The sequence below is a fragment of the Petromyzon marinus genome, unplaced genomic scaffold (assembly GCF_048934315.1).
Source record: "Petromyzon marinus isolate PM22_M1 ecotype Great Lakes invasive population unplaced genomic scaffold, UKy_Petmar_22M1.pri1.0 PM_Scaffold_17, whole genome shotgun sequence".
Lineage (NCBI taxonomy): Eukaryota > Metazoa > Chordata > Hyperoartia > Petromyzontiformes > Petromyzontidae > Petromyzon > Petromyzon marinus.
The window spans coordinates 792,698-808,279 of NW_027423135.1; the positions used below are offsets into that span (position 1 = coordinate 792,698).

Sequence of the window (15,582 nt, forward strand, 5' to 3'; positions counted from 1 at the left end):
AGGATGGTGAGGATGGTGAGGAGGATGGTGAGGATGGTGAGGATGGTGAGGAGGATGGTGAGGAGGATGGTGAGGAGGATGGTGAGGAGGATGGTGAGGATGGTGAGGATGGTGAGGATGGTGAGGAGGATGGTGAGGAGGATGGTGAGGAGGATGGTGAGGAGGATGGTGAGGATGGTGAGGAGGATGGTGAGGATGGTGAGGAGGATGGTGAGGAGGATGGTGAGGAGGATGGTGAGGATGGTGAGGAGGATGGTGAGGATGGTGAGGATGGTGAGGAGGATGGTGAGGAGGATGGTGAGGAGGATGGTGAGGAGGATGGTGAGGATGGTGAGGATGGTGAGGATGGTGAGGAGGATGGTGAGGATGGTGAGGATGGTGAGGATGGTGAGGAGGATGGTGAGGAGGATGGTGAGGAGGATGGTGAGGATGGTGAGGATGGTGAGGATGGTGAGGAGGATGGTGAGGAGGATGGTGTGGAGGATGGTGAGGATGGTGAGGATGGTGAGGAGGATGAGGAGGATGGTGAGGATGGTGAGGATGGTGAGGATGGTGAGGAGGATGAGGATGGTGAGGAGGATGGTGAGGAGGATGGTGAGGAGGATGGTGAGGAGGATGGTGAGGATGGTGAGGATGGTGAGGAGGATGAGGATGGTGAGGATGGTGAGGATGGTGAGGAGGATGGTGAGGATGGTGAGGAGGATGGTGAGGATGGTGAGGAGGATGGTGAGGATGGTGAGGATGGTGAGGAGGATGGTGAGGAGGATGGTGAGGAGGATGGTGAGGATGGTGAGGATGGTGAGGAGGATGGTGAGGATGGTGAGGAGGATGGTGAGGATGGTGAGGATGGTGAGGATGGTGAGGAGGATGGTGAGGAGGGTGGTGAGGAGGATGGTGAGGAGGATGGTGAGGATGGTGAAGATGGTGAGGATGGTGAGGAGGATGGTGAGGAGGATGGTGAGGATGGTGAGGATGGTGCTGGAGGATGGTGAGGATGGTGAGGATGGTGAGGATGGTGAGGATGGTGAGGAGGATGGTGAGGAGGATGGTGAGGAGGATGGTGAGGAGGATGGTGAGGATGGTGAGGAGGATGGTGTGGAGGATGGTGAGGAGGATGGTGAGGAGGATGGTGAGGATGGTGAGGATGGTGAGGAGGATGGTGAGGATGGTGAGGATGGTGAGGAGGATGGTGAGGAGGATGGTGAGGATGGTGAGGAGGATGGTGAGGATGGTGAGGATGGTGAGGATGGTGAGGAGGATGGTGAGGAGGATGGTGAGGATGGTGAGGATGGTGAGGAGGATGGTGAGGATGGTGAGGAGGATGGTGAGGATGGTGAGGATGGTGAGGATGGTGAGGAGGATGGTGAGGAGGGTGGTGAGGAGGATGGTGAGGAGGATGGTGAGGATGGTGAGGAGGATGGTGAGGATGGTGAGGATGGTGAGGAGGATGGTGAGGAGGATGGTGAGGAGGATGGTGAGGAGGATGGTGAGGAGGATGGTGAGGATGGTGAGGATGGTGAGGAGGATGGTGAGGAGGATGGTGAGGAGGATGGTGAGGAGGATGGTGAGGAGGATGGTGAGGATGGTGAGGAGGATGGTGAGGATGGTGAGGAGGATGGTGAGGATGGTGAGGAGGATGGTGAGGATGGTGAGGAGGATGGTGAGGATGGTGAGGATGGTGAGGAGGATGGTGAGGAGGATGGTGAGGAGGATGGTGAGGAGGATGGTGAGGATGGTGAGGATGGTGAGGAGGATGGTGAGGAGGATGGTGAGGAGGATGGTGAGGATGGTGAGGATGGTGAGGAGGATGGTGAGGAGGATGGTGAGGAGGATGGTGAGGATGGTGAGGATGGTGAGGATGGTGAGGATGGTGAGGAGGATGGAGAGGATGGTGAGGAGGATGGTGAGGATGGTGAGGAGGATGGTGAGGATGGTGAGGAGGATGGTGAGGAGGATGGTGAGGATGGTGAGGATGGTGAGGAGGATGGTGAGGAGGATGGTGAGGATGGTGAGGAGGATGGTGAGGATGGTGAGGAGGATGGTGAGGAGGATGGTGAGGATGGTGAGGATGGTGAGGAGGATGGAGAGGATGGTGAGGAGGATGGTGAGGATGGTGAGGATGGTGAGGATGGTGAGGAGGATGGTGAGGAGGATGGTGAGGATGGTGAGGAGGATGGTGAGGAGGATGGTGAGGATGGTGAGGAGGATGGTGAGGAGGATGGTGAGGATGGTGAGGATGGTGAGGAGGATGGTGAGGAGGATGGTGAGGAGGATGGTGAGGAGGATGGTGAGGATGGTGAGGATGGTGAGGATGATGGTGAGGATGGTGAGGAGGATGGTGAGGAGGATGGTGAGGATGGTGAGGATGGTGAGGAGGATGGTGAGGATGGTGAGGATGGTGAGGATGGTGAGGAGGATGGTGAGGATGGTGAAGAGGATGGTGAGGATGGTGAGGATGGTGAGGATGGTGAGGAGGATGGTGAGGATGGTGAGGAGGATGGTGAGGAGGATGGTGAGGATGGTGAGGAGGATGGTGAGGAGGATGGTGAGGAGGATGGTGAGGAGGATGGTGAGGATGGTGAGGAGGATGGTGTGGAGGATGGTGAGGATGGTGAGGATGGTGAGGAGGATGGTGAGGAGGATGGTGAGGAGGATGGTGAGGATGGTGAGGAGGATGGTGAGGAGGATGGTGAGGAGGATGGTGAGGATGGTGAGGATGGTGAGGAGGATGGTGAGGAGGATGGTGAGGATGGTGAGGAGGATGGTGAGGAGGATGGTGAGGATGGTGAGGAGGATGGTGAGGATGGTGAGGATGGTGAGGAGGATGGTGAGGAGGATGGTGAGGAGGATGGTGAGGAGGATGGTGAGGATGGTGAGGATGGTGAGGATGGTGAGGAGGATGGTGAGGAGGATGGTGAGGATGGTGAGGAGGATGGTGAGGATGGTGAGGATGGTGAGGAGGATGGGGAGGGAGTGAGGATGGTGAGGATGGTGAGGATGGTGAGAGGAGGATGGTGAGGAGGATGGTGAGGAGGATGGTGAGGATGGTGAGGATGGTGAGGAGGATGGTGAGGAGGATGGTGAGGAGGATGGTGAGGATGGTGAGGATGGTGAGGAGGATGAGGATGGTGAGGATGGTGAGGAGGATGGTGAGGATGGTGAGGATGGTGAGGATGGTGAGGAGGATGGTGAGGATGGTGAGGATGGTGAGGAGGATGGTGAGGATGGTGAGGATGGTGAGGATGGTGAGGATGGTGAGGAGGATGGTGAGGATGGTGAGGATGGTGAGGAGGATGGTGAGGATGGTGAGGAGGATGGTGAGGATGGTGAGGATGGTGAGGAGGATGGTGAGGAGGATGGTGAGGAGGATGGTGAGGATGGTGAGGATGGTGAGGAGGATGGTGAGGATGGTGAGGAGAATGGTGAGGATGGTGAGGAGGATGGTGAGGATGGTGAGGATGGTGAGGAGGATGGTGAGGAGGATGGTGAGGATGGTGAGGAGGATGGTGTGGAGGATGGTGAGGATGGTGAGGATGGTGAGGATGGTGAGGATGGTGTGGAGGATGGTGAGGAGGATGGTGAGGATGGTGAGGAGGATGGTGAGGATGGTGAGGATGGTGAGGATGGTGTGGAGGATGGTGAGGAGGATGGTGAGGATGGTGAGGAGGATGGTGAGGATGGTGAGGATGGTGAGGAGGATGGTGAGGAGGATGGTGAGGAGGATGGTGAGGAGGATGGTGAGGATGGTGAGGATGGTGAGGAGGATGGTGAGGATGGTGAGGAGGATGGTGAGGATGGTGAGGATGGTGAGGAGGATGGTGAGGAGGATGGTGAGGAGGATGGTGAGGAGGATGGTGAGGATGGTGAGGATGGTGAGGAGGATGGTGAGGATGGTGAGGAGGATGGTGAGGATGGTGAGGATGGTGAGGAGGATGGTGAGGAGGATGGTGAGGAGGATGGTGAGGAGGATGGTGAGGATGGTGAGGAGGATGGTGAGGAGGATGGTGAGGAGGATGGTGAGGAGGATGGTGAGGAGGTTGGTGAGGATGGTGAGGATGGTGAGGAGGATGGTGAGGAGGATGGTGAGGATGGTGAGGATGGTGAGGATGGTGAGGAGGATGGTGAGGAGGTTGGTGAGGATGGTGAGGATGGTGAGGAGGATGGTGAGGATGGTGAGGAGGATGGTGAGGAGGATGGTGAGGAGGATGGTGAGGATGGTGAGGATGGTGAGGAGGTGAGGATGGTGAGGAGGATGGTGAGGAGGATGGTGAGGATGGTGAGGATGGTGAGGATGATGGTGAGGATGGTGAGGATGGTGAGGAGGATGGTGAGGATGGTGAGGAGGATGGTGAGGAGGATGGTGAGGAGGATGGTGAGGATGGTGAGGAGGATGGTGAGGAGGTTGGTGAGGATGGTGAGGATGGTGAGGAGGATGGTGAGGATGGTGCGGAGGATGGTGAGGAGGATGGTGAGGAGGTTGGTGAGGATGGTGAGGATGGTGAGGAGGATGGTGAGGATGGTGCGGAGGATGGTGAGGAGGATGGTGAGGATGGTGAGGAGGATGGTGAGGAGGATGGTGAGGAGGATGGTGAGGAGGTTGGTGAGGAGGATGGTGAGGATGGTGAGGAGGATGGTGAGGAGGATGGTGAGGAGGATGGTGAGGATGGTGCGGATGGTGAGGAGGATGGTGAGGATGGTGAGGAGGATGGTGAGGATGGTGAGGAGGATGGTGAGGAGGATGGTGAGGATGGTGAGGATGGTGAGGAGGATGGTGAGGATGGTGAGGATGGTGCGGAGGATGGTGAGGAGGATGGTGAGGAGGATGGTGAGGAGGATGGTGATGAGGATGGTGAGGATGGTGAGGAGGATGGTGAGGATGGTGAGGATGGTGAGGATGGTGAGGATGGTGTGGGTGGATGGTGAGGAGGATGGTGAGGATGGTGAGGATGGTGAGGAGGATGGTGAGGAGGATGGTGAGGATGGTGTGGAGGATGGTGAGGAGGATGGTGAGGAGGATGGTGAGGATGGTGAGGAGGATGGTGAGGATGGTGAGGATGATGGTGAGGATGATGGTGAGGATGGTGAGGATGGTGAGGATGATGGTGAGTAGGTGAGGATGGTGAGGAGGATGGTGAGGATGGTGAGGATGGTGAGGAGGATGGTGAGGAGGATGGTGAGGATGGTGAGGATGGTGAGGAGGATGGTGAGGAGGATGGTGAGGATGGTGAGGATGGTGAGGATGGTGAGGAGGATGGTGAGGAGGATGGTGAGGAGGATGGTGAGGATGGTGAGGAGGATGGTGAGGAGGATGGTGAGGAGGATGGTGAGGATGGTGAGGAGGATGGTGAGGATGGTGAGGAGGATGGTGAGGATGGTGAGGAGGATGGTGAGGAGGATGGTGAGGATGATGAGGAGGATGGTGAGGATGGTGAGGAGGATGGTGAGGATGGTGAGGAGGATGGTGAGGATGGTGAGGATGGTGAGGATGGTGAGGAGGATGGTGAGGATGGTGTGGAGGATGGTGTGGAGGATGGTGAGGATGGTGAGGATGGTGAGGATGGTGAGGATGGTGAGGAGGATGGTGAGGATGGTGAGGAGGATGGTGAGGAGGATGGTGAGGAGGATGGTGAGGATGGTGACGATGGTGAGGAGGATGGTTGAGGATGGTGTGGAGGATGGTGAGGAGGATGGTGAGGAGGATGGTGAGGATGGTGAGGAGGATGGTGAGGATGGTGAGGATGGTGAGGAGGATGGTGAGGAGGATGGTGAGGAGGATGGTGAGGATGGTGAGGAGGATGGTGAGGATGGTGAGGAGGATGGTGAGGAGGATGGTGAGGAGGATGGTGAGGATGGTGAGGATGGTGAGGAGGATGGTGAGGAGGATGGTGAGGATGGTGAGGATGGTGTGGAGGATGGTGAGGATGGTGCGGATGGTGAGGATGATGGTGAGGATGGTGAGGAGGATGGTGAGGAGGATGGTGAGGAGGATGGTGAGGATGGTGAGGATGGTGAGGAGGATGGTGAGGAGGATGGTGAGGATGGTGAGGAGGATGGTGACGATGGTGAGGAGGATGGTGAGGATGATGGTGAGGATGGTGAGGATGGTGAGGAGGATGGTGAGGATGGTGAGGAGGATGGTGAGGATGGTGAGGAGGATGGTGAGGATGGTGAGGAGGATGGTGAGGATGATGGTGAGGAGGATGGTGAGGAGGTTGGTGAGGATGGTGAGGATGGTGAGGATGGTGAGGAGGATGGTGAGGATGGTGAGGAGGATGGTGTGGAGGATGGTGAGGAGGATGGTGAGGATGGTGAGGAGGATGGTGAGGATGGTGAGGAGGATGGTGAGGAGGATGGTGAGGAGGATGGTGAGGATGGTGAGGATGGTGAGGATGGTGAGGAGGATGGTGTGGAGGATGGTGAGGAGGATGGTGAGGATGGTGAGGAGGATGGTGAGGATGGTGAGGAGGATGGTGAGGAGGATGGTGAGGAGGATGGTGAGGATGGTGAGGATGATGGTGAGGATGGTGAGGAGGATGGTGAGGAGGATGGTGAGGAGGATGGTGAGGAGGATGGTGAGGATGGTGAGGATGGTGAGGATGGTGAGGAGGATGGTGAGGATGGTGTGGAGGATGGTGAGGATGGTGAGGATGGTGAGGATGGTGAGGAGGATGGTGATGATGGTGAGGATGGTGAGGATGGTGAGGATGGTGTGGAGGATGGTGAGGATGGTGAGGAGGATGGTGAGGAGGATGGTGAGGATGATGGTGAGGATGGTGAGGAGGATGGTGAGGATGGTGTGGAGGATGGTGAGGATGGTGAGGAGGATGGTGAGGATGGTGAGGAGGATGGTGAGGATGGTGAGGAGGATGGTGAGGAGGATGGTGGGGATGGTGAGGAGGATGGTGAGGATGGTGAGGATGGTGAGGAGGATGGTGAGGAGGATGGTGAGGATGGTGAGGATGGTGAGGAGGATGGTGAGGAGGATGGTGAGGAGGATGGTGAGGAGGATGGTGAGGATGGTGAGGAGGATGGTGAGGAGGATGGTGGGGATGGTGAGGAGGATGGTGAGGATGGTGAGGATGGTGAGGAGGATGGTGAGGAGGATGGTGAGGATGGTGAGGAGGATGAGGAGGATGGTGAGGAGGATGGTGAGGAGGATGGTGAGGATGGTGAGGATGGTGAGGATGGTGAGGAGGATGGTGAGGATGGTGAGGATGGTGAGGAGGATGGTGAGGAGGATGGTGAGGATGGTGAGGATGGTGAGGAGGATGGTGAGGAGCATGGTGAGGAGGATGGTGAGGATGGTGAGGATGGTGAGGATGGTGAGGAGGATGGTGAGGAGAATGGTGAGGAGGATGGTGAGGAGGATGTTGAGGAGGATGGTGAGGATGGTGAGGATGGTGAGGAGGATGGTGAGGAGAATGGTGAGGAGGATGGTGAGGAGGATGGTGAGGATGGTGAGGAGGATGGTGAGGATGGTGAGGATGGTGAGGAGGATGGTGAGGAGGATGGTGAGGATGGTGAGGAGGATGGTGAGGAGGATGGTGAGGATGGTGAGGAGGATGGTGAGGAGGATGGTGAGGATGGTGAGGAGGATGGTGAGGATGGTGAGGAGGATGATGAGGAGGATGGTGCGGAGAATGGTGAGGAGGATGGTGAGGAGGATGGTGAGGATGGGGAGGAGGATGGTGAGGATGGTGAGGAGGATGGTGAGGATGGTGAGGAGGATGGTGAGGATGGTGACGACAAAACTGACGATGTTGTGGAAGCTGCGGTCAGTGGTGATGATGTCGATGGCGATGTTGATGATGTCGATGACTGTGGTGATGATGTCGATGGCGATGTTGATGATGTCGATGACTGTGGTGATGATGTCGATGGTGATGATATCGATGGCGATGATGGCGATGGCCGTGCGTGTGTCCGGTGAGTGCAGATGGCCCGTGCGGAGACCGTGTGCCAGTTCTGTGGGGTGAGCTACCTCGTTCTGAACGAGGTGAAGCGGTTGGAGGAGGTGCAGAGGGAGATGAGAGCGGAGATAGATGACCTGACGACACGGTGGGCTAACTCACCTCCCCGCTCGCTCAATCATTGAGTTACTCACTCACCCACTCAACCATCCAGTCACTTACTCACCCGCTCAATCATCCACCTACTCACTCACCCACTCAATCATCCAGTCACTTACTCACCCGCTCACTCATCCACCTACTCACTCACCCACTCAATCATCCAGTCACTTACTCACCCGCTCACTCATCCACCTACTCACTCACCCACTCAATCATCCAGTCACTTACTCACCCGCTCACTCATCCACCTACTCACTCACCCACCTACTCACTCACCCACTCACTCACCCACCTACTCACTCACCCACCTACTCACTCACCCACTCAATTATCTAGTCACTCACTCACCCACCTACTCACTCACCCACTCAATCATCTAGTCACTCACTCACCCACCTACTCACTCACCCACCTACTCACTCACCCACTCACCCACCTACTCACTCACCCACATACTCACTCACCCACCTACTCACTTACCCACTCAATCATCCAGTCACTCACTCACCCACCTACTCACTCACCCACCTACTCACTCACCCACCTACTCACTCACCCACTCAATCATCCAGTCACTTACTCACCCGCTCACTCATCCACCTACTCACTCACCCACTCAATTATCCAGTCACTCACTCACCCACTCAATCATCCAGTCACTTACTCACCCGCTCAGTCATGCACCTACTCACTCACCCACTCAATCATCCAGTCACTTACTCACCCGCTCACTCATCCACCTACTCACTCACCCACCTACTCACTCACCCACTCAATCATCCAGTCACTTACTCACCCGCTCAGTCATGCACCTACTCACTCACCCACTCAATTATCCAGTCACTCACTCACCCACTCAATCATCCAGTCACTTACTCACCCGCTCAGTCATGCACCTACTCACTCACCCACTCAATTATCCAGTCACTCACTCACCCACCTACTCACTCACCCACTCAATCATCCAGTCGCTTACTCACCCGCTCAGTCATGCACCTACTCACTCACCCACTCAATTATCCAGTCACTCACTCACCCGCTCAGTCATGCACCTACTCACTCACCCACTCAATTATCCAGTCACTCACTCACCCACCTACTCACCCACCCACTCAATCATCCAGTCACTTACTCACCCGCTCAGTCATGCACCTACTCACTCACCCACTCAATCATCCAGTCACTTACTCACCCACTCAGTCATGCACCTACTCACTCACCCACTCAATTATCCAGTCACTCACTCACCCACCTACTCACTCACCCACTCAATCATCAAGTCACTTACTCACCCGCTCACTCATGCACCTACTCACTCACCCACTCAATTATCCAGTCACTCACTCGCCCACCTACTCACTCACCCACTCAATCATCCAGTCACTTACTCACCCGCTCACTCATGCACCTACTCACTCACCCACTCAATTATTCTGTCACTCACTCACCCACCTACTCACTCACCCACTCAATCATCCAGTCACTCACTCACCCACCTACTCACTCACCCACCTACTCACTCACCCACTCACCCACCTACTCACTCACCCACCTACTCACTCACCCACCTACTCACTCACCCACTCAATCATCCAGTCACTCACTCACCTACTCACTCACCCACTCACTCACCCACCTACTCACTCACCCACTCAATCATGCAGTCACTCACTCACCCACCTACTCACTCACCTACTCACTCACCCACCTGCTCACTCACCCACCTACTCCCTCACCCACTCAATCATCCAGTCACTCACTCACCCACCTACTCACTCACCCACTCACTCACCCATCTACTCACTCACCCACCTACTCAATCACTCACCCACTCAATCATCCAGTCACTCACTCACCCACCTACTCACTCACCCAACTACTCACTCACCCACTCAATCATCCAGTCACTCACTCACCCACATACTCACTCACCCACATACTCACCCATTCACTCATGCACTCACTCACCCACCTACTCACTCACCCATTCACTCAATGAAGCCATCCACCCACCCACTCACCCACGCAGTCAGCCAGCGCCTATTGTCGCCTGTACGGCTCACGAAGGACGACCGACCATGTCCTTGACGACGACGATGCTGACGACGACGACCGTGCTGATGACGACGATGCTCATGATGTGCGTCGTCTCCACATCCCTCAGGCTAAAGGAGGTGACCTCACAGAGGGACACTGCGCTGACACAGCTGGACAGCGTGACGGGAGAGGTAGGGCTATAGACACGAGCGCTGTCAGACAACGCCGCTCTCGTCGTCGCTCCTGTCTCAGTAAAACATTCCGGCTCCGGCGTCCCCCACGCTCCGTCTCTTCAGGCTACACCCACCGAGGCCCTTCGCCTTCAGGAGGCCTCGCTCGGGGAGCGGCTCGCCCAGGCCGGGGCCTCCCTCGCCCGGGCCGCCCGCGGCACGGAGCCCGAGGCCCTGCGGGGAGAGCTGGGCCAGCCGGGAGGATCGGTCGAGCGGGAGCGGGCCGAGCCGGCGGGCCTGCGCAGCCGCCTGGAGGAGGCCGAGGCCGGCGCCGCGCGGGTCCGGGCCGAGGAGTTCGAACGGCGGGAGGCCCCGGGGGGCGGCTGGACGAGCTCCGGGCCTGCCTGGACGAGGAGAGGGCGGCGAGGAAGGCGGCGGAGGCGGCGGCGGCGCGGGCCGAGAGCAGGGCCTCGCGCGGCCAGGCGGCCCGCGGCAGGGAGGCCACCGCCTGGAAGGCGAGGCTGGGCGAGCTGGAGGCTTCGCTGGGCCTGGAGAGAACGGCGGCCGAAAAGTCGAGGGAGGAGCTCGCCAAGGCCCAGGACAGGGCCGGCCTCCTGCAGGCCGCTCACTCTGAGGAGCGACACAAGCTCAAGGCCCGGATAGGCCAACTCGAGGCTTCGCTCGGCCTGGAGAAAACGGCGGCCGAAAAGTCGAGGGAGGAGATCACCAAGGCCCAGGCCAGGGCCGACCTCCTGCAGGCCACTCACTCTGAGGAGCGACACAAGCTCAAGGCCCAGATAGGCCAACTCGAGGCTTCACTGGGCCTGGAGAGAGCGGTGGCCGAAAAGTCGAGGGAAGAGATCACCAAGGCCCAGGACAGGGCCGACCTCCTGCAGGCCACTCACTCCGAGGAGCGGCACAAGCTCAAGGCCCGGATAGGCCAACTCGAGGCTTCGCTCGGCCTGGAGAAAACGGCGGCCAAAAAGTTGAGGGAGGAGATCACCAAGGCCCAGGACAGGGCCGACCTCCTGCAGGCCACTCACTCTGAGGAGCAATACAAGCTCAAGGCCCGGATAGGCCAGCTCGAGGCTTCGCTGGGCCTGGAGAAAACGGCGGCCGAAAAGTCGAGGGAGGAGATCACCAAGGCCCAGGACAGGGCCGACCTCCTGCAGGCCGCTCACTCCGAGGAGCAATACAAGCTGAAGGCCCGGATAGGCCAACTCGAGGCTTCGCTGGGCCTGGAGAGAACGGCGGCCGAAAAGTCGAGGGAGGAGCTCGCCAAGGCCCAGGCCAGGGCCAACCTCCTGCAGGCCGCTCACTCCGAGGAGCAATACAAGCTCAAGGCCCGGATCGGCCAGCTCGAGGCTTCGCTGGGCCTGGAGAGAACGGCGGCCGAAAAGTCGAGGGGGAGACTCGCGGCCGCCGAATCCGGGACGGCGGATTTGCGGGCGCGGCTGGGCGACTTGGAGGCCTCGTTAGGCCTGGAGCAAACAGCGGCCCAGCAGCTGCGAGAGCGGCTCGCGGGGGCCCGGGCGGAGGGGGCCTCGCGCGACCGCGCGGCCCAGGAGCTGCGGGCCGCACGGCAGGAGCTGGCGCTCGAGCGAGAGGAGTCGCGCCGTCTGCGAGCCTCGCTGGCGCGGCAGCAGGAGGAGGGGGCGGCCGAGGAGGCCCGGCAGGCTGCCGCAGAGGCCCGGTCGCTGGCGCCGCGCCTGGCCGAGGCGGAGGCCTCGCTACGGCGGGAGAGGGAGAGCGGCGAGGGCCTCCGGGCGGCGCTGGGATGCGCGGAGGACGAGGTGAGGCTATGTTAAAGGGGTGCCTTTGCGGATGTGTATGCTTTAACTTTAACATAGCCATTTCTGTGACCAGTCACAAGCTAATCACTCAGCCATTGCAATGCTAAATTCTATGCTAATTCCTTTGTCAAGGGGTGCCTCTGCGGATGTGTATGCTTTAACTTTAACATAGCCTTTTCTGTGACCAGTCACAAGCTAATCACTCAGCCATTTCAATGCTAAATTATATGCTAATTCCTTTGTCAAGGCGCTTTGTTTCTTCTCACACAGCTTAAAGGTCGTGATCTCAGCGTGGCTTTCTCACTCCAGCGCTGTCCTCCAGACAGTCTCGTCCCCTTCACCTGATGAAGGCCGCTTGTGTTGTGGCCGAAACGTCGTGAGAATATTATTGTGTTATTTTATTTTATCAATTTATTATTTTATTCTCATTCTACGTGACTTTACCGAAAGAACCAACGAAGATGAATCCTTGCAGTCACGAAAGCTTTAAATCGAAATCATTCTCCCGTTCATTTTTGCCGAGTCAGGCAGTAGCTTGCCCACCGGGCCACCCGCCCACTCCGTTATTGTCCACCTCCCCGCGTGTGTCATTATTGTTTCGATTTAAAGCTTTCGTGACTGCAAGGATTCATCTTCTTTGGTTCTTTCGGTAAAGTCGCCGCCACGTAGAATGACAATAAAACAATAAATTGATAAAATAAAATAACGCGGTAAAATTCTCACGACGTTTCGGCCACAACGCAAGCGGCCTTCATCAGGTGAAGGGACGAGACTGCCTGGAGGACAGCGCAGGGCCGCGCTCCAGCACTGTCCTCCAGACAGTCTCGTCCCTTCACCTGATGAAGGCCGCTTGTGTTGTGGCCGAAACGTCGTGATAATTTCATTAACTTATTCTTTTATTCTCATCCTACGTGGCGACTTTACCGAAAGAACCAAAGAAGATCATCGTTGTTGTTGTTGTTGATGTTGTTGTTTTCGTTGTTGTTGTTGATGTTGTTGTCGTTGTTGTTGTTGATGTCGTTGTTGTTGTTGATGTCGTTGTCGTTGTTGTTGTTGATGTTGTTGTTGTCGTTGTTGTTGTTGTTGTCGTTGTTGTTGTTGATGTCGTTGTTGTTGTTGATATCGTTGTTGTTGTTGATATCGTTGTTGTTGTTGTTGTCGTTGTTGTTGTTGATGTCGTTGTCGTTGTTGTTGTTGATGTCGTTGTTGTTGATGTCGTTGTTGTTGTTGTTGATGTCGTTGTTGTTGTTGATGTCGTTGTTGTTGTTGATGTCGTTGTTGTTGTTGTCGTCGTGCGCGTGTCTCGGTCCAGGTCCTGCGGCTGCAGGAGACGGTGCGGCGAGAGTGTGAGGAGCGCTTCCTCCTCACCGAGGCGCTGCACCACGCGCAGGGGCGGCGCGACCGGGCCACTCGCGACCCCTCACCGTGAAACACGCAGAGGGCCGCTGCTGGGCCACCGCTGGGCCACCGCTGGGCCACACGTCTTGACCACCGCTGGGCCACACGTCTTGACCACCGCTGGGCCACACGTCTTGACCACCGCTGGGCCACTGCTGGGCCATCTCTTGACCACCGCTGGGCCACACGTCTTGACCACCGCTGGGCCACCGCTGGGCCACACGTCTTGACCACCGCTGGGCCACACGTCTTGACCACCGCTGGGCCACCGCTGGGCCACCGCTGGGCCACACGTCTTGACCACCGCTAGGCCACACGTCTTGACCACCGCTGGGCCACACGTCTTGACCACCGCTGGGCCACCGCTGGGCCACACGTCTTGACCACCGCTAGGCCACACGTCTTGACCACCGCTAGGCCACACGTCTTGACTACTGCTGGAGCTCCGCTGGGCCACCGCTGGGCCACCGCCGGGCCACATGTCTTGACCACAGCTGGGCCACCGCTGGGGCCATGTCTTGTCCACTGCTGGAGCTCCGCTGGGCCACCGCTGGGACACGTCTTGACCACCGCTGGGCCACTGCTGGGCCATCTCTAAGCTACCGCTGAGTCACCGAAGGGCCGTTTAATCGGCCCCCAGATGAGAACTCAAGTAAACCCGTAGACTCGTAGAGATACACAGAGACCCATAGAGATATGGGTCTCTGTGGGTCTCTGTGTGAGTCGGTATGTGTCTGTGTATCAGTGTGAATGTGTGGGTCTCTGTGCGAGTCTGTGGGTCTCTGTGCGAGTATGTGGGTATTTGTATGAGTCTGTGGGTCTCTGTGTGAGTTGGTATTTGTCTGGGCGAGTCTGTGGGTCTCTGTGCGAGTCTGTATGTATCTGTGTATCAGTGTGAGTCTACGGGTCTCTGTGTGAGACTGCCCCAACAGTCTGTTAAGGCCACACGGTGGATCTCCGTCTTAGGCAGCGGTGGTCTCGAGGCATAGAAGACGAAACACTGGGTTGATTTAGACAGGTACTGTGTTTGATTTAAAGAGGCACGGGCGCAGCCCTGCAAGTGCTGGCTCACGGACGATGCCACCGGCCTTAATCAAGTCAACGGGACTTAGATGTGATCAGTCTGTACAGCAGGAGGGTTGTGGTGTGATGAGGAGGGTGGTGGCACCTGACGAATGCGATGGTGCGTGAAATAAACGATGGTGAGGGTGACGGTGAGTGGTCAGTGATCGGTGAGCGCCGAGATGTTCACTGCAGTGCCTGGGCATGGATCCCATGGAAGGTATATGGGCCCATGTTAAGAGATAGGGAACCGGTTCCCATAGAAAGTCTATGGTTTAAAGCTTTCGTGACTGCAATGATTCATCTTCTTTGGTTCTTTCGGTAAAGTCACGTAGAATGAGAATAAAATAATAAATTGATAAAATAAAATAACACAATAATATTCTCACGACGTTTCGGCCACAACACAAAGGCCGCTTGTGTTGTGGCCGAAACGTCGTGAGAATATTATTGTGTTATTTTATTTTATCAATTTATTATTTTATTCTCATTCTACGTGACTTTACCGAAAGAACCAAAGAAGAAAAGTCTATGGTCCCATGTTAAGAGATGGGGAACCGGTTCCCATAGAAAGCGTATGGTCCCATGTTAAGAGATAGGGAACCGGTTCCCATAGAAAATCTATGGCCCCATGTTAAGAGATGGGGAACCGGTTCCCATAGAGGCATATGATCCCATGTTAAGAGATAGGGAACCGGTTCCCATATAAGGTCTATGGGGCCCATGTTAAGAGATAGGGAACCGGTTCCCATAGAAAATGTATGGCCCCATGTTAAGAGATGGGGAACCGGTTCCCATAGAGGCCTATGGTCCCATGTTAAGAGATAGGGAACCGGTTCCCATATAAGGTCTATGGGCCCATGTTAAGAGATAGGGAACCGGTTTCCATAGAAAGTCTATAGCCCCCATGTTAGGAGATAGGGAACCGGTTCCCATAGAAAGTCTATGGCCCCATGTTAAGAGATAGGGAACCGATTCCTGTAGAAGGTATATGGTCCCATGTTAAGAGATAGGGAACCGGTTCCCATGTAAGGTCTATGGGCCCATGTT

The 15,582-nt window shown here is 56.5% G+C and overlaps 1 protein-coding gene across 1 annotated transcript in view; it reads left to right on the top strand.

Annotated features, from left to right (window-relative positions):
* The window catches only part of LOC116937065 (uncharacterized), a 35,318-nt gene extending 20,636 nt beyond the window's left edge, over positions 1-14,682 (top strand). The window contains exons 4-7 of the mRNA XM_076063685.1: positions 7,937-8,058; positions 10,140-10,300; positions 10,406-12,072; positions 13,385-14,682. Of these exons, the coding sequence (XP_075919800.1) occupies positions 7,937-8,058; positions 10,140-10,300; positions 10,406-12,072; positions 13,385-13,501 (2,067 nt within the window). The 3' untranslated portion in view covers positions 13,502-14,682. The remainder of the gene's footprint in view (positions 1-7,936; positions 8,059-10,139; positions 10,301-10,405; positions 12,073-13,384) is intronic.
* Positions 14,683-15,582: the final 900 nt, after the last annotated feature.